The sequence below is a fragment of the Muscardinus avellanarius genome (genome assembly GCF_963383645.1).
Source record: "Muscardinus avellanarius genome assembly, chromosome: 19".
Classification (NCBI taxonomy): domain Eukaryota; kingdom Metazoa; phylum Chordata; class Mammalia; order Rodentia; family Gliridae; genus Muscardinus; species Muscardinus avellanarius.
In genome coordinates, this window is record NC_137805.1 from 25,922,128 (window position 1) to 25,947,340 (window position 25,213).

Sequence of the window (25,213 nt, forward strand, 5' to 3'; positions counted from 1 at the left end):
GTTGCAGAGGACATCACTAAGTAGCTGAGGCTGTTCGTGACCGTGATCCTCCGGTCTCAGCCTCCCGAATGCTGGGGGGATGACAAGCGTGTGCCACCATGCCCAGCTGTGTCAAGTTTTAAACAAAAAAGTTAAGTGCGATGAAAATAATTAAAAGGGGAAAAAACTCTAAAACTAGCTTAACTGGGCTGTACAAAACACTGATCAGGGATATTTGATGGCTCAATTCAGGTTGGTTCTGGAAAAGTCTGCCACAAAAATTCACTGGTTAGTGTAATTCTGATTACTCTTCCCGAGTCCGCACGTCAAGCTGTCCGGGGCCCAGCCTTCCTGTCATGGTGAGGGGAAGGGGTAGGGCCTGAGACACAGCCCTGCCCAGCAGCAAGGCCAGAAGCCAGCCTGGCCCTCAGCGGGTGAACAGACACCGAGGCCCTCGGCACGGGCGCAGGTCTTCAGGGTGTGGGGCCGGCCCCTCCCGGGCCTTTGCCCACGGCTAGCCTCCCCCCTGGCCTCCCTCGGTGCATGACCTGCAGACAGCACCGCGCCTGATGCTCTTGGTTCTTCATGGGGAAAGCCTCCAGGGAGTCCGGGTGATGGCCCGTGAGTGTCCCGGGGGGTGGGATGTATCCGTCAGGCACACGCTCCCTTTCTGTTTGCCGAGGGCAGTGGAGGTGGAATTCCTACAGGTTTGCAGAATTACTTCTATTGCCACCAACACAAGGATTACAATTTTCTTTTTTTTTTTTTTTTTTGGTACTGGGGGCTGAACCCTGGGGCATTCGACCTCTGAGCCACACCTCTGGCCCTCCTTTATTTTTATTTTTTATATTTTTTTGGGAACTGTGGATGGAACCCAGGGCATTCTACCTCTGCGCTGCACCCCCAGCTCTATCTTTTAGTCTTTATTTTGAAACAGCTTCACTTCACAGCTGGGACTGGCTGCAAACCTGCAATCTGCCTGGCATCCTAAGTACTGGGATCACAAAGGCGTGTGCCACCACGGTCGGCTCATTTTCATTTTGAAACAGGGCCCCCTAGGTTGATGAGTCTCACTACTTGCTGAGACTGTGTTCCAACCTGCATTTCCAATCTCTGCCTCCCAAGTACTGGGATCACAGGTGTGCGCTACCTCACCCAGCCAATTCTCTTACCAAAACATTAGGGTACATAAAACAGAAAGACTCCCCAGGTGCCAGACACGGCTGGCCGCGGTGGGACGATGCCTGTCAAAGACGCCAGCGGCGGCTGCATCTGAGATCCACGCAAGGGCTCAGCTCACCGGCCAACTTAACATGGCATCGGCAGCAAAATATTGAAATGTGTGTCCAAGCGCACTGCCCACACAGCTGAGGTGCCCGGGGTCTCAGGGCCAAGCGCGGCAGCGCGCCATTCCGGCCGCGGGTGGAGGGGAGCTCGCCCACGCCCTGGGCACAGGCTGACGTCGCTGAGGCCACCGCGTGCCCTCCCTCGCCCCAGCCCAGGCCCGCACCACGAGACACACACTGGAAGGTTGACCAGGACAACTTTATATGACCAGGCGGGCGCCCGCGGGGCCCTGGGCGGGCACGGTTGCGGGCGCCTCAGAAGCAGTAGGACGTGTGGGTGACCCAGTGGGCCGACTCCTCCTTGGAGCGCTTGGCCGAGCTGTGCGTGGTGAAGAGCGACTTGTAGGTCTCGGACTCCTCGCTGTCGGCGATGGAGCGCTTGGCGGCTGCACCCGGCGGCCTCACAGCCTTCGCCGCGGAGCTCCCGGCTGGAAAAGCAAAAAGACCCCTCAGGAGCGGCAGAGGCCCACTGCCCGTCATCACAGCTAGGAGGAACAGGCCAGCTGCTGACCTGCGGCCTCCGACTTGCTGGGAGGAATGGCGCAACATACTCCTAACTATTGTAAAACTAGCCCAAGCCCCGTCACAGGACACCCGCCAGCTGCTTCTGCCCGGGGCAGCTCTGAGAGGTGCCCTGGGGGCACTGGAAGCCGGGCGGGCAGCCAGGCAGGCGGGGATCCGGCATGGCCGCCCGCGGAGAGCTCCACAGACGTACAGTGACATCTCTTTTACCCCATCACTTTGGGTTTTCCTTCTGGTAAAATACATGCTACTTTCCTGAGTTAACGCCAGTGCGTTTCAGAGGCTCTGGCCCTCGGCCAGGAGGCAGGCTTTGAGACAGGGCTCCGAGTGGAGCATGTCGAGAACGCCAGCCGTACCCGGCTGCCATGCCGCAGTCCCCCAGCCCTGGGGGCCTCTCTGGCTGGCACTGAGGGCTTCCTGGGCAGGTGCGCTGCCCCTGCAGAGCCCTGGACGGCGCGCTCCCTCCCGCCCTCCCTGCGGCGGGACGCACCTGCGGCTTTCTCCTCCAGGCCAGGCGCCTCGGCCTTGCCCGCCTTCACTCTGGATGGCCCTGGGCATCCTGTGGGAAACACAGTAAGTGAAACCACGAGCAGCTCAGCGAGCGAAGCCAACTCGCGCAGGACGCCGGCCCGGCACCTTACCCTCGCTGACATCGGGCTTCGAGGCCGACTCTGCCGCCTTGGGCTTCTTTGTTTTCTGAAAAAGAAAGATGGTGCTGGAGGTGCGCTCAGAGGGGTGACCAGCAGCGGGCCGCCAGGGCTGGCGCCCGTGACAGGAGGCACCTCGCGGGAGGCAGGACTCACCGTGGCCGCTCAGCGAGCCTTACCCTGCGCAGGTGCGCCTCCCGCAGGGCGACGGCAGGCCTTGCTGGCTTGACGCTTAGAGAACTCCAAGCGAGGTGACAGGCTTTGGTGACAAGTCGGCATTAACGCACATGAACGCAACGTGAACCAGGCCGTGCTGTGGAGTCTCGCCAGCACAAACATGTACCAATCCCACCGTTCTGGTAACTCGTCTTCAAAGCTGTCACACTGCTTTGATACTTGTTTATTTAGCTACAAGGCCTGGAGGCTTCTACTGCGGAACCTCTGGCCAACTCCCCTGGACTCCGGATCATTCTTGCTGGAGTTTTTTAGGCACCAGCTTTTGTGACTCAAAATAGTTATTCTTGTAAGACTACAAAAAATGCACTAACCAAGCTGAAACAACACAGCTGTGTTTGCACAGACTCGGTTGCAGAAACCTTGAGTAGGAATGTCACTCAATTTGAGACGTCATTTCCCCAGGACCCAAAAGGTGGCGCTGAAGACACCTGCAGCCTATTTATTCAGAAGGCCCCGCCTCCAGCCAACATTCCCAAAAGCCCTTTGGCAGCCAGCGGCCTTGAACTGGTCATGTGACCTAGCAGCTGGAACAAAGCACAAACCTGCTTGCTGCACGCCTGATGCAGGCGTGCGTGTCTGCAAAGGTTGCCGTCCTCCCAAGGTGGAGAGGATTCATTTCTAAGCCCTCCACTGGGAGGAGAGTTACTTGGCTGCACTTGCAGCAGGGAGGCAGAGGGAACGCTGTGGTGCCTCCAGCTGGGAGTCTATTTGGGAAATATTTTGTATCTTGGCAGCAGTATCTAGGAGGATTCACCCAAGCACCAGGGAGTATTTTGCAGAGAGGGGCAGGTTAGTTCCACCGGGCTTTCAACAACTTGGCAGAAAGCCTGCTTCACCGACTGCAGGATGATCTCTAGTAGTTTCCTTTAAAATACCAATTTCCAAGCCGGGCGTGGTGGCGCACGCTTGTCATCCCAGCATTTGGGAGGCTGAGGCAGGAGGATCACGCAGGTTCGAAGCCAGCCTCACTACTTAGGCCCTTTGCAACTCAGTGAGACCCTGTTTCAAAATAAAGAATAAAAAATAGGGCTGGCAGTGTAGCTCAGAGGGAGAATGCCCCTGGGTTCCATCCCCAGTACCAAAAAAAAAAAAAAAAAAAAAATCAATTTCCCCTTCCCCCTCTTTTTGTGATGCTGGGGATTGAACCCAGGGCATCATACGTCTGGCTACAGCCCCAGTCTTCTTGTTCTTGTTCTTATTTTGAAACAGGGTCTCACTCGGTTGCTGAGAGCCTAAGTTGCTGAGGCCGGCTTTGATCCTGTGACCCTCCTGCCCCGCAAGCCCTGGGATTCCAGGTGTGCGCCACCATGGCCAGCTAGTTGTTAAAGAGGCTTCAATTTTCTTCTTCTTCTTTTTACTCTTATAATAATAATTTAGACCACCAACTCAGAATCAACAGACACACCTGATTTTAAACCTTAACAGAATTTAAGTGAGCACGTGGCCAGACGGTCAACGCCGAGAAGCCTCCTCCAGTGCTGATCAGCACCGTGTGAAACTGCCCACGGAACAGTCTACCAGCGCTCGGCTGCGGAGTCTGGGCGTCACTCTTTGTACCACAGAACCCTTGACCTGGGTTATTTTCTACCTGGTTAAAGCGCCAGAGAAGGAGACGTCAACGGGTCTGGCTTTCTGACATTTCTGGGCCCGTGTATAAGAAAAATAAGCACACGGTCAACTCTCAGCTTTCTGAAGCCTAGCAACTACGAATTACGTACAATTCCAGGGTGACAGGGTCCTGTCCTTTCTTTCCTGACATGAGAAGTCTGGGCGTGCCCCAGGTGCTGCGGCCTCGGCGGGCACGCTGAGGCCCCCACAAGCCAAGCCCCCGCACTACCGCTCCGCTTCCGGCACCTGAGCACACCCTTGTTTTTTTACTTTTATTTATTTATTTTTTGTGGTACTGGGGATGGAACCCAGGGGCATTCTACCTCTGAGATAAACCCAAGCCCTATTTTTTCAGTCTTTTTAAAATTTTGCAACAGGGTCTCACTGAGCTGCAAGCGGCCTCCCTAAGTAGCTGAGGCCTCCCGCGAACAGGCCTGGGGCTCACAGCGTGCCCGTCGCGCCCGCCCCGAGCGCTCATTTGTTTAAATGCTCATCGTATAAAGCTTTCTTTCAAGTATTCCCTGAGCCTAACTTTTTCATTAAGAACAAAAAATTTACCGCTCACGAAAAAAAGACCCGTCATCCACGCTGGCATGTGATGCATGTGCCCCGCGGGAGCAGAGCCCACGGGCGCCCGCATGGGGACTGCCCGCTGCGGCCTCTCGCTGAGCGAGGCCCCCGCTGCTCCGGGACGCAGCCCCCAACCCAGGACCTGGCTCGGCCCACGCGTGCGCACAGGGGGCCCCCGCCTACCTTCTCCAGCCGGGCCCGCAGCCGGCGCTCCTCCATGCGGCTCTTGAGCAGCTCCACGTCCTCCTTGGTGCCGTTGAGCACGATGACGTCCTCCTCCTGGAAGGCAGCGCCGCACTGGAGAGGGGAGGAGGGGACAGTGTCGCCGTGAGAGGAGCAGTCCAGGCCCGGCCGTCCCAGCTCTGTTCGCAGCTTGGGGGCCGTGTGTCCAGGGCCGTTAGGGCTGTGACTCCTTTCTCTTTGGTACTGGGGATGGAACCAAAGGGCATCCTACCCTCAGCCCTTTTTCCTCCCTCCCTCCTTCTCTCTCTTTTTGCAGTACTGGGGATGGAACTCAGGGGCTTTCTATTTCCAAGCTACATCCCCAGCCCTATTTTTTATTCTTTATTTTGAAACAGGGTCTCACTTGTGGAGGCCTCACTAAGTGGCTGAGGCTGTCCGCAAACCCAGATCCTCCTGTCTCAGCCTCCCAAGTACTGGGATGACAAGCGCGTGCCTCCATGCCCGGCAGCTTCTCCACTCTTAATAGGTCTGTCCAAGGTGATCTAACAGATCACCTGCAGGTGCGAGAGCCTTTATTTTGTTGTTACTGGGGCCTGAAGCCAGGGGCATCCTACCTCTGAGCCACAATCCCAGCCCTATTTTTTTATTTTTAATTTGAAATTGGGTCTCGCTAGGTTGATGCTAGTCTCACTACATGCAGGGGCTGTGCTTGAACCTGTGATCCTCCCATCTCAACCTCCCAAGCACTGGGATCACAGGGTGCACCATCATGCCCAGCTGTGAGAGCCTTTAACCTGAGAGGACAAGTGCCCGGGCGTGGCCCGCAGCTGTAATCCTGGCATCTGGGAGGCTGAGACAAGAGGACTGCAGGTTTGTAGCCAGCCCCGATAAATTAGCAAGATCTTGTTTCAAAATAAAAAATAAAATAGGGTTGGGGGTGTGGCTCAGAGACAAAAATGCTCCTAGGCCTGCCAAAAAAAGACGGAAAGAAAAGAAGGACGCCAAGCAGGCAAAGGTGAGAAGGAAAAGAGGTGCGTGGGGAAGGGATGGAGCGAGCCAGCCCGAGTCAGGTGCCCTGTGAGCCGCGCTGACAGCTCTGCGCCTTCCCCACGCCACTCAGGAAGCCATGAGAGTTGAGAAAGGCCCGTGCTATCCCTTTAGTGCAAAGGCCGTCCTGTTTGTTTGTTAGCAACAATTTCGGTCCCGAAGAAATACTCAGAGAAGCAAAAGCAGCGGCTCTTTTTCCACCCACATGTCACAGTCAACAAGAGCAGCCTCCAGGGACGCAGAGTCCACACGGCCGCCAGGCAACTCTGCAGGGCAGGCGGCGGCGGTGCAGGGAAGAGGCGCGGCTGGAGACCTGCACCCGGCACGGCCCCACTCAGCGCGGGCCCACCCAGCGCGGCAAGTCCTCTGGTAAGATTGAACCTCGCAGGCATGGGCCTGGCGGGAGCGAGCTGGGCAGTATTTTTGAAGTCACATATGTTCTTCTTTGCCCCTTCTATGGCTTTAACATGGAACCCTGGCCTGTCAGTAACATCTGGAATGCAGATTTGCAGGCACGTTCTTTCCTTTTCTTTTGCCTAAGCCAAAGAAAATAGAAGTGGAATGTTTTCATGATCTGAAATAGATTTTTCAGGGTAGAATGCTACCGTTTGGTGGCTGGGTGGGGTGGTGCAGGCCTGTGATCCCTGTACTTGGGAGGCCGGATCACAGGTTCTGGGGCAGACCTGGCAATTTAGGGAGACCCTCACCACCCTAGCAAGACCTTGTCGCAAAAGAAAAGGGCTGAGGTATAGCTCAGAGGCTGAATGCCTCTGGGTTCAATCCCCAAGATCAAGAAAATCAAGTAAGGAACCGCATCCCCTGCTAATTAATTCCTCATGGGAAGAACCGGGCCAGCCCCAAGGCCACGTCCATTTCTTTGTCCTCACTTTGTATCAACAATGGAAACAAGGGGTCGGTGTCTGAGAGGACAGCAAAATGGCTAGGAAAGCCGGGCACGGTGGTGCACACCTGTAATCCCAGTAGTTGGGAGGCTGAGACAGGAGGACTGCAGGTTCGAGACCAGCCTTGGCAACTTAGGGATTGAGACCCTATTTCAAAATAAAAATAAAATAAAATCGGTCTGGGGATGTAGCTCAGAGGTAGAATTTATCTGGGTTCCATCTTCAGTACCAAAAAAAAAAAAAAAAAGGCTAAGAACATTTATACAGGTCACAGGAATAAGTATGTTGTGATTAAGACATCCATTTTACTGGACAGGTGGACAGCCTTTGAGTTCAAAATCAGCTCAACTAATATGATAAACTTATGGTTCTAGAAAACTCTGCTAATGTTGAGGGTGCACTGGACATTAGCTTAAGCCGAGAAATGACAAGAACAATGAACATGAAATGTCCCTGCGTGGCCGTGGGGGTCTGGGTTAAGCGCGCAGCAGAGGCGGCCTGGAGTCTCGAGTCAGCGGCACACCACTCCAGGAAAGAAATACTTAAATATAACATTCTGTGGAGGAAAAAATGGTTCAAAAGAGCAGTAAGATGCACTGCTTTAGAAGCGCAGGCTGTTCACACCTGGAAGGCACGACCCACATTTCCTGGATGTTAATTTAGTGTTAGAAAGTCACATGTTTAATAAATATACTTTCATTCTCGGGTGAAAACGCTGACGCCACGACATAGACACGGGATCCCCAGGCCGCGGCTGCCGCACTGGGAACAGCCCAGGCTGCGGCTCCCGGGGGCGCCCGTCCTCAAGACCCTCCCCAGAGGGTGGCCGCGCTGACCCAGCTCCCTCCCACTGCGCTGCAGCCGCGCCCACTCTGGGCCACCGAGCCAGACAAGCAGGCCGCAGGGACAGCGAGCCCTCGGAGGGCAGCGCGCTGAGGCCGCCCTCGTCACCCACTGTCTCCATAAGACAGAGAAGCCCCCTGGCCTGGACACTGCCCTCCAGGGTCACACAGCACTGTCTGCCAGTGCGGAGGGGCTGGCCCGCACCAGGACCAAGACCAGGAAGCGAGACCCCAACTCCTGCTGCCCAACTGAAGCCACAATGGCAGCAAATGCACTGGCGCAGTGTATGGTTACCCGTCACCAAACGTTCTGAACACCAGGGAAAGCTCTACTTTCGATTCATTTTAAGAAGGTGCCTCGTTCCTACTCAGTCTCTATGTTTACAATACAGGCTCTGTTTATTTTAAGAGAACAGATAGGAAAATCTATACACTATAATGAATTTGACTTTATTTATTTATGGTTCTGGGGCTTTGACCCAGGCGCATTCTCCTCCTGAGCTACACCACCAGCCCTTTGTTTTGAAATCGGGTCTCACTGAGCTGCTGAGGCTGGTCTTGAACTTGAGATCCTGCTGCTTCAGCCTACTGGGATTACAGGCACGCCCCACTGCGCTCAACGCATAACAAGACTTTTGTTTATGTATTTTTGGTACTGGGGATTAAACCGGTGGCATTCTACCTCTGAGCTGTACCCCTCGCCCTAGTTTTTATTTTTATTTTGAAATAGGGTCTCACTAGGTTGATGATAGTCTCACTACTTGCTGAGGCCGTCCTCAAACCTGTGACCCTCCTGTCTCAGCCTCTTGAGTACTGGGATTACGAGTGTGCACCACCACACCCCGATGGATACAATTTTAGAATGAGCAAAGTAATCTGATGCCGGGCATGGTGGCGCACGCTTGTAATCCCTTTACTTGGAAGGCTGAGACAGGAGGATCGCAGGTTCAAAGCAGCCTCAGCAAATTACGAGCAAATTACGAGGCTCGGCAACAGAGCAAGACCCTGTTTCCAAATAAAAAATAAAACAGGTCTGAGGATGCAGCCTGGGGGTAGAAGGTCTCTGAGTTCCATTTCCAGTAACACACACACACACACACACACACACACACACACACACACACACACACAGGCAAACTAATCCAGATAGGAAGCTTATCAGTGATTGCCCAGAGACGGGGATGGAAAGGGAAGAGTTGAAAGGGCAAAAGGAACCTCGAGGAGAGGAACATGCTCATCTCCGCTGCAGTGACGGCTTCACGGGTGCACACACCCATCAAAGCTGGCCAAGTCCAGCCACCCGCAGATTGCGGCAGGAGAGTGGCAGTCCAGCCTCGTCTACTCAGATCCCGTCTCAAACTTACTGGTCAAACTATGAACTTTAAGTACACATAGCTTAGTGCACTTCAGTGAAGTCGAGGGAAACAGTTATAACACCCTGTACAATCTGTCGTTCTTTTAGGAAGCTTAACGGAAAACGAAGTCTCAAGCTACAGTAGTAAGAATGCACTCGGAGCGCAAAACATGAGCCCACTCCGAGCCACGAAGCCCGGGCTCCTCGTGTGCGTAGGGATTTGTGTCTTTGCTTTGCTTTACTTAAGGGAGCCAGCTCCCGAGGAACCAGAGGAGGAGCCCACCTACCCGGCGGCGGTGGAATGTGGCTTCTATCCAGATGAGCTGTGTTCGGCTTTATTTGAAGGGAAGGAGGCAGCCCCCCACATTGCACAATTCTGTAAGAACCCTCACACATCGGGAATCCTTGCTCACTTACGTACGCCAGGGAACTGCTCGAAGCTTGTCCAGGGGCTGCGTTTCATAACCGCACCCCTGTCTGCGGAAGAAGGCAACTTCTCCTTGGCATACATCGTAACCATCCCTAAGCAGCTGGCCACGTTTGTACAGCTCCTCAGAGCCCTTTACATGCCTCAAAATGCTTACTGTATCCACGTTGACGAGAAGGCCCCAAAGAAGTACCAGACCGCGGTGCAAACCCTGGCTAACTGTTTTGAGAACATCTTTATCTCATCAAGGGGACAGAAGGCAGCTTCTGCTGCTCTTACAACACTGCAGGCAGACATTAACTGCATGAAAGACCTAGTCCAATCCAAAGTCCAATGGAACTATGTCATTAACCTTTGTGGGCAGGATTTTCCAATCAAAACCAACAAGGAGATCATACATCACATCAGAAGCAAGTGGGATAATAAAAGCATCACTCCTGGAGTGATCCAACCACCAGACGTCAGCTCCAAGACAAGCGGAAGCCATCCTGAGTCCAGCCCCGAGGGAGGTGTCTACGTATCCCCAAGCAAGAGGTTCAAACACAAACCAGCTTGTAACTTAACAGTTTACTTTGGAAGTGCTTACTATGCGCTTACAAGAAAGTTCGTAGACTTTGTTCTGACTGACAGCCGTGCAAAAGACATGCTAGACTGGTCCAGAGGCATCCACAGCCCGGAGCGCCATTACTGGGTGACCCTGAACCGACTGAGCGGTAAGAGGGACCCGACTACGAGGGGCCAGAGTCAGAGGCGATGCGCGAGCTCCAGTCCTTATTTACTGGTACTGGGGACTGAACCCATAGGTGTCTTACTTCTGAGCTACACCCCAGCCCTATCTATCTATCCATCCATCCATCATCTATTGTACTGGAGATTGAACCCAGGAACATTCTACCTGAGCTACACCCCCAGTCCTATTTTTTATTCTTTATTTGGAAACAGGGTGTCACTGAGTTGCGGAGGGCCTCACTGAGTAGCTGAGGCTGGCCACGAACCTGTGATCCTCCTGTCTCAGCCTCCCAAGCACTGGGATTACAGGCGTGCACCACCATGCCTGGCTAGGAGTTCCAGTCTGTACAAAAGGTTCTTTCTAGTCAGTTATTTCTCTGTTCCTCCGTGAACAAGACTTCCCACGTGGGAATGAATGCAGGGCGGCCTTTGGCTTTGATGGTCTGGATTCAGCCAAGAAAGCCACGCTCCTGAGTGTGTAAGCGGCTTCTGAGCGGCCTTCTGTCTCCTCTCCAGAAAGTAGCACCAGCGCTGCGCTCCTCAACCTTGAAAGGTCCTCATAAGCTGGGTGTGGTGGTGTACACTTATAATCCCAGCATTTGGGAGGATGAGACAGGAAGATCATGGTTCGCAAACAGCTTCAGTTACTTAGTGAGGCCTTTTGCAACTCAGTGAGACCCTGTTTCAAAATAAAGAATAAAAAATAGGGCTGTGGGTGTAGCTGGGCGGTAGAATGGCCCTGGGTTCCATCCCCAGTACTGCAAAAGAAAAAAAAAAAAAAAAAAGCCCTCAAGTCCTCATTCACTTGGTAACTTCTATTGGGCAGCTGCTAGTGTCAGGCCCTGTGCTAAGGGGTCTTTATGAATGAAAAATATTAAAACTGGAGTGTCTTTGTGACCAATCTCATATTTCAGATAGGTTCTCAGGCAGCGGGGAATCTGATGCCTCTTTTTTTGGTGGTACTGGGGGTGGAACCCAGGGGCTTTTCTACCTCCAGGCTATACTCCCAGACCTATTTTATATTTTATTTGGAAAAAGGGTCTCACTAAGTTGCTGAGAGCCTCACTAAGTAGCTGAGGCTGGCTTCGAACCTGTGCGATTCTCCTGTCTCAGCCTCCCAATCACGGGGATTACAAGCGTGCGCCACCACGCCCAACTTCCCAGACGTATTTTGTTTTATTTGGAAACAGGGTCTCACTAAGTTGCTGAGAGCCTAAGTAGCTGAGGCTGGCTTCGAACCTGTGTGATCCTCCCGTCTCAGCCTCCCAAGCACGGGGATTACAAGCGTGCCACCACGCCCAGCTTGATGCTTCCTTTGAGTGGACCTAAGTACGTTTTCTTTGTGAAGGGCTGACCTGCCCCTTTAGAGAGCACAGCTTCAGCTGGAGGAGCTAAGCTCATCAGTCCAGAGGTGGTGCAAGCACCAGGTCCAGCGGAAGCAGTGGGCCCACTCTGTGACCCTCGGCCCCAGGGCAAGTCCCACTTGCAGGTCACCTGGGAGGGCGGGTAGAGAAGTCAGAGTAGAGTCCCGACATGGTCACGACGAGCCCCTAGGCACACGGCATGGGAAGGAAGCTGGGTGCACAGAGGTGCTGCTCAGCCCAGCAACGCCGCTTGCCCCGCCTCGAGCGCTGCCTGTCAGCAAACGGAACACGCGGGCCCAGGCTGGACAGTCCCTCCATCCTTCTCGCTCATCACCTTGTCTCCAGGGGGGGGGCGAGGTGAGGGCCAACAACTCGGAGCACAAGGAAGCGGTGGCGCTGGCCTCGAGCCCAGCTCTGGGAGGCAGGGTGGTGGCCGGCCTCAGCAGCCAGCTGGGTGAGACCCCGCTTCAGAAGCAAAAGTAAAACAGGGCTCAGGAAGCTCAGAGGTTGAAAGCTCCTGGGTTCAAACCCGGTAACACACACACACACACACACACACACACACACACACACACACACACACACACACAGCACCCAGCAATCACGCTCCTCAGCGTGTGCGGATTCTGTCCCCCCAGATGCCCCGGGTGCCGCACCAGAGGCCGCTTGGGAAGGAAACATCCGCGCCATTAAGTGGAGAAGGGAAGAAGGAAGTGTTCACCACGGATGTAAAGGTAAAAACAAAACCCAAACCGCTGGGTGTGGGGCGCACGCCTGTCATCCCCGCGCTTGGGAGGCGGAGACAGGAGGATCACAGGTTCAAAGCCAGCCTCAGCTACTGAGTGAGGCTCTCAGCAACTCAGTGAGACCCTGTTTCCAAATAAAGTATAAAATAGGTCTGGGAGTGCAGCCTGGAGGCAGGAAGCCCCCCCCCCCCCAAATACCACACACACACACACACACCTGAGTTCTACCCCCAGTAACACCCCACCCCCCAAAAAGAAACCCAAACCAACACACCTTCAAATTTTACAAAACTAGACAGGTGCCACCTCAATACAGGTGGGGGGAGACTGACGACCATGTTTAATTATGAATTGGTGAAGACCCAGCTGGCTGGTTGTCAGTTTTTACACACACACACACACACACACACACACACACACACACACACACACACACTTGTGTGAATACGAGCTGGTGGAAAAACAGTCAGCTGAGTTTCTGCGTTCTTCTCGCAGGCCACTACGCGCAGGACGCCTGTGTGTACGGGCCGGGAGACCTGCCCTGGATCATTCGGGCGCCCGCTCTCTTTGCCAGCAAGGTAGAGCCCACGGCCGACCCGCTGGTGGTCACGTGCCTGGAGTGGCGCCTGCGACTCCGGGCCCTGCGGCAGGCGGAGGCCCCAGTGGCGGCGCACTGGCATCTTCAACCGGAGAGCCGCTTCAGCGCCGAGCTGAACGGCTGAGGGGCGCAGCTGTAGGCGGGTGTCGCTCTGCTTCCTGCCTTGAGACAGGAACTTCTCCAGTGCCTCATTAGCTCGCACCTGCCTCTGAGCCCTGGACACAGGGTCACCCAACGCCTCCTCCGGCCCAGCCTCCTCCAGAGGGGACCATTTTAATGTGAAGTGCACCTGGGCCGGCTGAGAGCTGCCTGTGGCTTCCGCTGACCTTACAACAAAACCCACAAGAACAATGTGGCCACCGTGGCCCAGGAGGGCCGCCCCTCCGCCCTCCGATCTTTCTATCTTCTCTCCTGCCTTCTACCTCTGCTGCACCTTCTGTTGCCTGAACTAATGAGGTCCGGCCACTCCTGAGCTACTGCGTGCGCGGCTCCTCCTGACAGGTGTAGTGGAGCCTCACGGGCTGGCTCCCGCCGCCCTTGGGCCTCAGCTCACACCCCCAGCTCACACGCTGTTTCATGCAGTGTGTGTCCACCCACCTGCCACAGCTTTTCCAGCCTCGTCACTGATCTGTGCCTCTTTTCCCAGCTAGAGCGGAATCCACAAGCAAGCGCAGGGCCTCCCTAAATGTCTCCCTCCACGATAACCGCCCGCCAGCCCCCGGCCCAGGACAGCCGCTCCTCTCTATGAAAGCTGTGGAGAAGCAGCCCCAACCGGGAGAAACGGTGCAGAGCCTAACAGCAGCCGCGTCCGTCCATACGTCAGGTGCAGTCCGGGGCTGCAGGCACCATGGCACTGAAGGCCGGGCTTCCCAAGGCCAGCAGGACGGCGACGACTCCAAGGCTCGGTCTGGCTTCAGCGCCACTTTGGCGTGGGAACAGCCCAGCCATCGGCGTCGCCTTCCCGTGAGCTGTCATGTGAGGCAGGCGCTACCCAAGTGAAGGCCCAGACGCATGCCCTGGAGACGGGGGATGGATGTCCGCCCCGCAAACGCTTCTGGTCCAGAAACGGGGACCAGGTGCTGGGGAGGTGGAGCGGTCAGCCACGACCACAGCCAGAAGGGAGTCCTCGGGGGCCGCGCGGGGGCTGACCTGCACAGGCGGTGCACACTCAGCTCTCCAGAGGCCTGAGCCTGCGCGTGCAGCAAGCAAGAGCAAGGCGGGCCCCGGGGCGAGAACGCACAAGACCGACGCTGCAGAAGGAACTTAGGGATATTTATCTAAGTAACCACAAGGAGGGCCCTGAACCGTCAGATTCCCCAACTGCAAGGAGGAGCCAAGACTCACCGTGTGGCAAACTTCTGCTTTTATCTCCTTCAAGGCCCGCTCAGAAAACACGCAACCACAGCGCCGGAGGAAGCAGAACCTGGGGAGAGTCCAACATGGGGAACGGCTGAGACCCGAAGTAAAACGAGCAACTACACAGTGATGGTCACTTGTTCAGTTTAAACCGTAAGGATGGACACGGTCAGATTTAATCCAGTAAAAAGTCAGCTCAAAATAAAGCAGAACTTCATGGAACTAAAACTACAAACACAAAGTCAAAAGGCATAATAGGAACGCAAGGAGATATTTTAAATAAGCATGAGGTGCAAGCTCATTATGTACATATATTTTTGGTGGTACTGAGGGTGGAACCCAGGGGCTTTCCACCTCCGGGCTATCCTCCCAGACCTATTTTATACTTTATTTGGAAACAGGGTCTCACTAAGTTGCTGAGAGCCTCACTCAGTAGCTGAGGCTGGCTTCGAACCTGTGTGGTCCTCCTGTCTCAGCCTCCCAAGTGCGGGGATTACAAGCGTGCGCCACCACGCCCGGCTAGGTTCAAGCTTATTTTACGACTATCTGAAGGGGATCTTAAAAATCAACAGTAAGCAACGTAAGAGAAAAACGACAAGGAACATTAACATGTAGTTCACAAGAGAAATATAAAGACCAAACCATAAAAAGATTGTTAACCTTCAAGGTTACAGAAATGCATTTCAAATGTTTTACCCATCAGGCAGTAATGAAAAACTAAAGGTTTCCAGTTGGAAACTGAGGACAAATGTGTCGGAGGCACATACATTGGAAGGTGGCACACATTTTAGAAGGACAATCTGGTCAAATTTAGTAAAGAATCAGCTGGTCATGGTGGTGCACACCTAAACCCCAATACTTGGGAGGCAGGCTGAGACAGGAGAATCGCAGGTTCAAGACCAGCCTCGGCAACTTGACAGGTCTCAGCGACTCAGAGATACCCTGTTTCCAAATAAAAAGTAAAATAGGGCTGCAGGTGTAATGTGGATGTAGAACTCCCCTAGCTTCAATCCCCAACACACACACACACACACACACACACACACACACACACACACACACACACACTCTCTCTCTCTCTCTCTCTCACACACACACACTCTCACACACACACACACACACACACACACACTCTCTCTCTCACACACACACACACTCTCTCTCTCTCACACACACACACACACACACACACACACACACACACACTCTCACACTCTCTCTCTTATGAGCCCATTCGACATTTCTATTTTTTAAGGAGTTTCCTCAAGCCAGGCATGGTGGCACACGCCTGTAAGCCTAGGGTGGCTGAAACAGGAGGGCAGGTCTGAGGACGGCCTCAGCAACTTAATGAGACACTCAGCAACCTTGCAAGACCCTATTTCAAAAGAAATAAAAAGGGCTGGGGTGTGGCTCGGAGGTAGAATGCCTCTGGGTTCCACCTGTAGTCGCGGCCCCAAAAAAAAAAAAAAAAAAAAAAAAAAAAGCATCCTCCCATAGGCCATTTAATTTGCCATGTGTTAGCTGGGCGTGGTGGCGCACACTTGTAATCCCTGCTCTTGGGAGGTGGAGACAGGAGGATTGCGTAGGTTGGAAGCCAGCCATGCTGGCTTAGGAGACCCTGTTTCTAAATAAAAATATAAAAAATAGGTCTGGGAGTGTAGCCTGGAGGTAGAAGGGCTTCCAGGAACCCTAGTACCACCAAATAATAAATACAAATAATTTGCCATGTCTTAGCGTTAAATTTAGAGCTGTGCCCATGCCTAGCCGGGACCTGCCCTGGCGGATCACGCACACCTTCTGTAGCAACGTCTGTGCTGCATGAGTTATTTTAGCATTTCTGAGGAATGGGAGTTGTTCGCGGAAAACATTTGCCCTCTGTCTCAGGGTAAGATGGTCAAATGCCCAGCCTCAGGGCTCACAGGGGTCGTGAGAGCTTTCTCAAGGTCTACCTTGTCTTAGGTCTCCCTTCTCTCTAGAACAGAGGCCACAGCAGTACGGGGCTGCAGGGCAGAGGGGAGACTGGGGGAAGGAGCAGGCTAACACTGGAGCCCGCTTCCCGGGAGGGGCTGGACACTGGGGGCACGCCACGGCCGCCCGCCCGCGCCGCCGCTGACCTGTGCCGGCCGTTCATCTCCAGGCCGGCCACGGGGCAGATGAAGCGCGCCCGCTGCAGGTCGTCGTGCTTGTCTCCCTTTGTGCTCCCTCTGTCCCCTTCCCAGGCGGGGTTGTCCGAGAGCTTCAGTTCCGTCACGTTCTGTGAAAAAGCCAGAAATGTGCTAAGAATCATTTGGTGAATGAATCATCTTCTGCCTTAACCACCACTTGAATCAACAGAGAAATTCCCAGCCAAAGCGCTTCTTCCCAGACACTGTCCTCTGACCAGCAAGAAGCAAGGCTATACAATTAAATCATCAAATGTATAAAAAGACAGGACTTTTAGCCGGGCATGGTGGCGCAGGCCTGTAATCCCAGCGCTTGGGAGGCTGAGACAGGAGAATCTGGGTTTGTGGCCAGCCTCGGTTACTTAGTGAGGCCCTTTGCAACTTAGTGAGACCCTGTTTCAAAATAAATAATAAAAAATAGGGCCGGGGGCATAGCTCAGAGGTAGAATGCCCCTGGGTACAATCCCCAGTACCGCAAAATAAGTAAATAAACAAACAAGACTATAACATTAAACCATAAACTATAGAAAAAAGGGCTTTTAAAATTCACTGACTAGCTGGGCGTGGTGGTGCATGCTTGTAATCCCCGCGCTTGGGAGGCTGAGACAGGAGGATTGCACAAGTTCGAAGCCAGCCTCAGCTACTCAGTGAGGCTTCCAGCAACTTAGTGAGACCCTGTTTCCAAATAAAATATAAAAAGGTCTGGGAGTATAGCCCGGAGGTAGAAAGCCTCTGGGTTCCACCCCCAGTACCACCAAAAAAAAAAAAAAAAAAAATAATAATAATAAAAGAATAATAAAATTCACTGACTAGCAAACACAGATGCTTAACTTTTTTTTTTTTTTCAGTACTGGGGATTGAACCAAGGGCCATTCTACCTCTGCACTACACCCCCAGCCCTATTTTTTATTTGAAACAGGGTCTCACTAAGTCGTGGAGGTCCTCACTAAGTAGCCAAGGCTGGCCATGAACCTACGAGCTTCCTGTCTCAGCCTCCCAAGGGATGACAAGTGTGCGCCACCTCGCCCGGCTGCTCCTCACCTCATGATGGGGTCCGTCCCCACAAACCCGAGGTGAGGTGCAATGCATTAACACCCTAGCTTACCCGACGCGGAGCTTAGCACCAGTGCGCCCGACAGCCCGGATCTGACTCGGGGCCGGGATGCGTGGTCCTGACATCACCAGGGGGCTGCACGCTGCATACTGCCGCCTGAGAAAGACCCACACGCAGCCTCAAAGTATGGCTTCTAGTGGATGCATGCCACTCTGCACCGCCATAAAGCTAACACCGACGCTGAGCCAGCATCAAACAGAGACCCCTGTGAACCCGCTGAGCCATTTCTAGCTTACAAATACTTTATCTGGGCTGGATGTAGCTCAGTGACAGGGCACCTGCCTCACGTGGCGAGTTCCTGGGTTCAGTTCCCAGTGCTGCAGTAAGTATTAGGTAACTTAAGGAGAAGCATCTTTTCAAAATCACTGGACAGGGTTAGAGTCGGGGCTCAGAAGTAGAGCCCTTGTGTGTGTGCGAGATCCTGAGTTTGACCAGCACCACATTAAAAAAAAAAAATTACTGCACTAAGGAAAAGCCTAGCTCCAGTCAGAAAGGATCGCTTTCTCTCCCTGCTGATGGGCCTCGCTGGGGCCGCCCTGCATTCCTACCACCTCTCTCACATAACAGCTGCGCAGCCGGTCAAACCCACCGGCCTTGCCTCATGAGTCTAAGGCAGAATCCTAGCCAGGAATGCCACTGTGCTCCGAGACACAGCCGTACGGGTTTTCAGGATCTCGGCTGCACAAGTGTGATGCCGCGGCTGCACCTTAGCATAGAGGGCGTTCTCCCGACACCACCATTTCACTTCAACACGGCAGAGAGCAGCTGGGCGCCATGGGAAGAAAGCTTCTCTGCCCAGAGTTATTTGTGAATGGCGGTAACAATCTCACGTATCTGCATTGTCCTATTTGAATTCTTTTTCTTTACTGTTCCAGTTTTTCAGACGTGTGCATGAACTCGTTTTTGCATTAAACGTTCAGCTATATAAAATTAAAAGCCGGGCGTGGTGCACAGCTTGTAGTCCCAGTACTTGGAAGGTGGAGACAGGAGGGTTGCAGGTTCTCAGTCAGCTTCAGTAATTTCATGAGGCCCTCTGCAACTTAGTGAAACCGTTTAAAAATAATAATAATAAATAAACGCCAGGCATGGTGGGCATGCTTGTAATCCCAGTACTTGGGAGGCTGAGACAGGAGGATCGTGTAGGTTCGAAGCCAGCTTCAGCTACTTAGTGAAGCTCTCAGCTACTTAGTGAGACCGTTTCAAAATAAAGAATAAAAAATAGGGATGGGAGTGTAGCCCAGAGGTAAAAAGCCCCTGGGTTCCATCTGCAGGACTGCAAAGGAAAAAGAAGAGAGAGAGAGAATATGGCTGTAGGTATGGCTCAGAGTTAAAATGCCCCTGGGTTCGATCCCCAGTGCCACAAAAAGAAAAAGCATAATAAAATAAAGCCGGGCGTGGTGGCGCACGCTTGTAGTCCCAGTACTTGGGAGGTTGAGACAGGAGAATCGCACAGGTCAAAGCCAGTCTCAGCTACTTAGTGAGGCTCTCAGCAACTTAGTGAGACTCTGTTTCCAAATAAAGTATAAAATAGGTCTGGGAGTACAGCCCAGAGGTAGAAAAGCCCCCTGGGTTCCACTCCTAATACCACACACACACAAAAAAAATAAATTAAATATTGTGTGTGTGTGTGTGTGTGTGTGTGTGTGTGTGTGTATATATTGTGTGTGGGGCTGGCTTCGAACCTGCGTGATCCTCCTGTTTCTGCCTCCCAAGTGCGGGGATTACAAGCGTGCGCCACCACACCCTGCTATATGTTTTAATTATAGAATGGTATGAATGAATTTCAATAATAATTGAATATTTTAGGCAAGATAATTCATGCCACTATAGATTTTTCAGGAATAAATTCTCTCTCCAAAGCCAGGCATGGTGGCACACACTTGTAATACCAGTACCTGGAGGCTAAGACAGGAGGATCACAGGTTTGCAGACAGTCTCAGCTACTTAGTGAGGTCCTCCAAAACTTAGTGAGACTCTTGTTTCAAAAATAAAAAATAAAACAAGGCTGGGGGTGTAGCTTGGTGATAGAATACCCTGGGTTCAGTCCCTGGTCCCCCCCCATTTTTTTTTTCTCTTTCCAAAGTAAAAGTCAACTAAAATATGACAGTTTCTTCAGTACTATTATTAGCTACATTTAAGAATTATTAATTAGCTTGAAATGAGCATACCCCCAAGAATCCAAACAAAAAGCCTAATGCTATAATAAAAAAAAGAAAAGAAAGGAAACGCAAGCCTTAGACTGGGAGCTGGCCCTGGACCTAGTTAGGTGCCTCACTGAGGAGCCACGGGGCCTCATGCGAGCTGCTTACAGTGGGAGGAAGGTTTGATCAGCCTGGTAGTTCTACGGGGCTTCATTATCATTCTAATTTTTCCCCATAAACCAGATTTTAAAAATTCTATCCTTCAACAAACTTCCTTCACTAAAACAATTTGTTTTTCCACTTTCATGAAAGATTTTCACTGTGAATGAGAACTTGTAAACAGTTTAAGATAGCCACAATAATTTATTAGCGATCTAGCAAGAAAATTCTCTACATTCTATGACAGTACCTTCCAAGTTTAAGTCAAGTCACTGAATCTGTTCATGGGAGTGTGGTGCTTGCGCTGAACCGAACCCAGGGGCGTTCTACCTCTGAGCTCCAGCTCCAGCCCTATTTTACTTTTTACCTTGCCTTGTAAGTGGCCGAGGGCCTTACTAAGTTACTAGTTGCTGAGGCTGGTCGCAAACCTGCATCCTCTTGTCTCAGCCTCCCATGTGCTGGGATTACAAGCAGGAGCCATCAAGCCTGGCTTTATTTTTTATTTTGAAGCAGGGTCTCACTGAGCTGCTAAGGCCCTTGCTAAATTGTTGAGGTTGGCCTCAAATCTGTGCCCCTCCTATCTCAACTTCCCAAGTCCTGGGATTACAAGTGGACCCCACCACATCTGGTGATATTTTTCTTCTTTTCTTTTCTTTTCTTTTTTTTTTTTTGCAGTGCTAGGGTACCAAGTGCTCTACCGCTGAGCTCCATGACCAGCCCCTGGGCAGCTGACTCTCAATTACAAAAACATTGCCTTCCAATACTTATATAGCACAATAAAAATTTTCAAAGTACATTCACGTACACGAAAATGCAACAGATTTACAAGGCCCAAAGGTACACGGGTGGGCTCTCCTGGCTTGAGATTCACACGATCTCCTGAGAATATAGCTCTCCTTAGGTGGTTGTGCGGGACTGTAATCTCAAATTGTAAATTAGGTGTGTGTGTGTGTGTGTGTGTGTGTGTGTGTGTGTGTGTGACTAAGGATTAAATCCAGGGGTATTCTACCTCCAAGCTATACCCTCAGAACTTTTTTATTTTTGTTTTGCACCAGGGTCTCCCTTGCTACATTGCTGAGCCCGATCTTGACCCCGTAACTATCTGTCTCAGCCTCCCAAGTACTGGGATTATGGGTGTGTCCCACCACGCCCAGCTAAACCGAGTCTTGGGTACCCAAATTCTATAAGCCCCCACTACTGACACCTTTGGAGCACTTCAGTCATCTGACTCACCTTGATGCTTTTAATGTGAGATGCTGCCTTCCCAAGAGCCTTTTCAGCAGATTTGTCCAAAAGAAACTCAATGACGGCATCTTTGTTATAAAGCCTGCAGGAATAAGGATTACAATATTATAGCAACAATCAGCTTTCAAATAACCAAAGAGAGGAGAAAGAACGAATTGAACACACCCAGTCATCTACATCTGATAAGAGAAATAATTCGCATCACTAAAGAGTGTATTTAACCCTGCTTCAACTACTATTAGAACATACAAAGAAATTAATTAAATTTTTTTTTTTTTGTGGTACTGGGGATTGAACCCAGAGGCATTACACCTCTGAGCTACATCTTCAACCTGATTTTATTTCTTATTTGGAAACAGGGTCTCACAAAGTTATGGAGGGCCTCATTAAATTTCTGAGGCTGGCTGTGAACTTTCGATTTTCCTGTTTCAGCCTCCCAAGTACTGGTATTTATAAACGAGGGCCACCGCGCCCGTCTCTGAGAGAAATTCATTTAAATCAAGGGTATCAAACTGGCAGTCTAAGGATTAAGTGTAACCTAACCAAGAATCTTTTAAATTGGGAAATTTAGTGCACAGGTATATATTTTCATATTTATGTCCAAGGGAAAATGCCAGGAGATTCAGAATCATAGGCCCACATTCCTGATCTTCAAGAACTGGCTGGAATAGAGTAGGAATTCCCTTTAAAAAAGACATGAACGCTCCAGTTTTCCCTACTTGACACCATTCTCTACGAATTCACGTGGCTCCTTTATGGTTTATATTTACAATATAGCATAGTTTTAATTTACCTGTAAGTTTTCAAACCACAAATTAAATAAACCAAAATGAGAAAAACACTGCAGAATTATGGTCAGCGAATGTCAACCTTACGCCTCAGAAATTTGCTTGGGGTAATTCACTCTTCATAATTCTAGATCTCTATTTATACAGTAAAATTCTCGTTACATCATCACTGAAAAAAAAAGTCATACCTGACTTAAAACCATACCTGCCAAGTTCACAGGCAACTATTGGTCGTCTCAGTATTTCCTGACTTAGGGTACAATAGTTCCATTGGGCTACTAATTCGGCATCTTTGTCAACCTAATAAATGAAAAAAAAAAAAAAACCTTCAATAATTTCAGCTCTGAAAGACACATGATCATTAGTTCTACATATCAAAGCTTATTTAATAATACCACACTGTGATGCTTTATTTTCATCAAAGAACGTGATTTTTTAAAATCAAAGAACATGAGTTTGGAACTTTAAAAGTTTCAATGAATACTATGTCAAATAAAGGCTCATCTAAACACGACACGAAGAGTTTACATCAAGTCGTCAAACTGTTTATGTAAGCTACATAAAAACATTAACATCTGCATCTTAACGATACGTTAGAGGAGGCCATACAGAAAACAATCAGTACAGATTAATTTCTTTTGTGGTACTAGGGATGGAACTCAGGGGCTTTCTACCTCCAAGAAACACCGCAGCCTTAGTTTTTATTCTTTATTTTTGAAACAGAGTCTCACTGAGTTGTAGAGGGCCTCACTAAGTAGCTGAGGCTGTACGTGAACCGCGATCCTCCTGTCTCAGCCTCCCAAATGCTGGGCTTACAAACGTGCATCACCAAGCTCGGCTTAGTACAGATTAATTTCTAACAACGGGAAAGGTTCTAGCAAAACTTAAAAGACTGAGAATCGAGAAGATTTTTTTTTTAAGTTCAGCGCAGACACTATGTAATTCTTCACAAAATAACCAATTTAGCAAGAATAAGCTTTTGTTCTGCTAGGCGGCTTACCAAACCCTTCTCCACTGTGCGGTTTGACTGTGACTATCATATGAACTCCAAAGAGAGGCATCAAGAAGTGGGAATGAGCCGGGCGCGGGGGGCACGCTTGTCATCCCAGCACTGGGGAGGCTGAGACAGGATGATCGCGGTTCGAGGACAGCCTCAGCTACTTAGTGAGGCCCTTCACAACTCAGTGAGGTCCTGTTTCCAAATAAAGAATAGGGCAGGGGATGTAGCTCGGAGGGAGAATGCCCCTGGGTTCCATCCCCAGTACCGCAAAAATAAGTAAATAAATAAGAAACGCAGTGGGAACGAGAAACGAGAGAGCAGCTGGCTCCCTTTCTGCCTGCCCGCGCTCCGGGAACCGTCGCATTTCCCACCACCCTCGGTCCCCGCCGGACCCGCGCCGCTGACCTTCTCAACCTTCTTCGGTCCCTTCACCAGTTCGTGCCTCTTAGGGATGGTTCCCCCGTCGCAACCCATCGCAAGACCAGAGTCACAACCAGCAACAAAACCTCGGAGCCTCCACTTCCGTGGTCTGGGGCGAAAGCGACAGCCACTTCCGGCGCGCGGCGATGACGCAACACGCCCCCCGCGACGCAGCGGGGCGGGGCGGGGCGGAGCCGGGGCGGGAGGCGGGGGCAGCTGTTGCCAAGCGCCGGTTGCCAGGGGAAGCGTCGCCGGGGAACTGGGCGTGGCCAGGCGGTGTGGGCGGGGCGCGCGGCCGAGTCCCGCGCTGCAGGTCCCACTCGGTTCCGTCCTCTTTCCCGCCGGCACCTGGATTTCGGCTGCGGGTCAGGATGGCTCGCCCAGGCCCCGGGAGGACCGGTTGACTCAGAAATGCCTCCAGCCGGTGTCACTGCGGACCCGAGGCCCGGGTGGACCCGTCACCCAGTTAGCAGTCACAGGTCCCAGAGGAGTCTGTGTTGAGCGCCAACTGCGTGACCCGAGCCAGAACCCGGAGCTGTCGCAGCGGATCCCGGGGTCGCATGGTCCTCCCGCTCGCCCGGCGCGATGGCGCCCTCCTGTTTATTCCCGTACTTGGGAGGCGGAGACAGGACGATCGCAGGTTCCAGGACGGCCTCAGCAACCTAGGGAGACCTTGTTTCAAAACCAAAAATAAAAAAATGGATGTAGAAAGCCCCATGGGTTTAATTCCCATCATCACCACCACCAAGAAAATAAAATAAATATAAAAAACAAATCTAAGGCCTGGAACGTGTGTGTGTGTGTGTGTGTGTGTGTGTGTGTGTGTGTGTGTGTGTTGGAGGTTGAACACAGGGACATTCTACCTCTGAGCTACACACCCCGCCACTATTTATTTTTTTAAGTAGTCAAGGGCCTCACTAAATTGCTGAGCTGACTGTGTGCCCTACCATGCCCGGCTAGGCTTGGAATTCTGACATTGCTGTGCACGTATGTGGAATATATATGAAATCTCGGGTATGATCTATACATGTATGGGTATCATTCACAGCTTCTGGAAGCCCATGCTAACAGTAGCTGGGCACCACCTGTAATACCGGTACTTTGGAAGCTGAGTCAGGAGGATTTCAGGTTTGAGGTCAATGTGGCAATAATTCCCGTATTTGGGAAGCTGAGACAGGAAGATTGCAGGTTTGAGGACAGCTTCAGTCATTTAGGACTCTTAACAACCTAGTGAGACCCTGTTTCAAAACAAGAAATAAAAAGGACTAGGAGTATAGCTCGAGGTAGAATGCCCCCAAGTTCAATCTCCAGTATCACAAAATAAAATGAAATATAATACAAATAAAAAGGCCTGGGGTTATAACTGGGAGGTAGAATGCCCCTGGGCGCAAGCACTAGTGCCCAAAACATTAAAAAATTGATATATTTACCCTTTTTTTTGGGACAATACTGGGGATTGAACCCAGGGACATTCTACCTCCAAGCTACACACCCAGCCTTATTTTTTATTTTTTTATTTTGAAACAGGGTCTCACTGAATTGCAGAGGTCCTCACTAAGTAGTTGCAGCTGGCCATAAATCTGCAATCCTCCTGTCTCACCTCCCAACTACTAGGATTAAAAGGATGCACCAGCTGGGTGTGGTGTCGCACGCTTGTAATCCCCGCACTTTGGAGGCAGAGAAAGGAGGATCACGCAGGTTCGAAGCCAGCCGCACTGGTTTAAGAG

The 25,213-nt window shown here is 51.6% G+C and overlaps 2 protein-coding genes across 2 annotated transcripts; one reads left to right on the forward strand and one right to left on the reverse strand.

Annotated features, from left to right (window-relative positions):
• Positions 1-1,580: 1,580 nt before the first annotated feature.
• On the reverse strand, positions 1,581-23,540 carry RTF2 (replication termination factor 2; the record flags this gene model as incomplete). Its single annotated transcript, XM_080716588.1, has 9 exons — positions 1,581-1,753; positions 2,338-2,406; positions 2,489-2,543; positions 5,093-5,206; positions 14,446-14,524; positions 16,572-16,711; positions 21,267-21,360; positions 22,272-22,366; positions 23,472-23,540. The coding sequence occupies 9 exons, from the start codon at positions 23,538-23,540 to the stop codon at positions 1,581-1,583; spliced, it is 888 nt and encodes a 295-aa protein (XP_080572714.1).
• Positions 9,408-14,100, forward strand: LOC308277088 (beta-1,3-galactosyl-O-glycosyl-glycoprotein beta-1,6-N-acetylglucosaminyltransferase 7-like; the record flags this gene model as incomplete). Its single annotated transcript, XM_080716158.1, has 4 exons — positions 9,408-10,377; positions 12,396-12,491; positions 12,999-13,220; positions 13,748-14,100. 4 exons carry the CDS (start codon positions 9,408-9,410, stop codon positions 14,098-14,100), a joined length of 1,641 nt encoding a protein of 546 aa, XP_080572284.1.
• Positions 23,541-25,213: the final 1,673 nt, after the last annotated feature.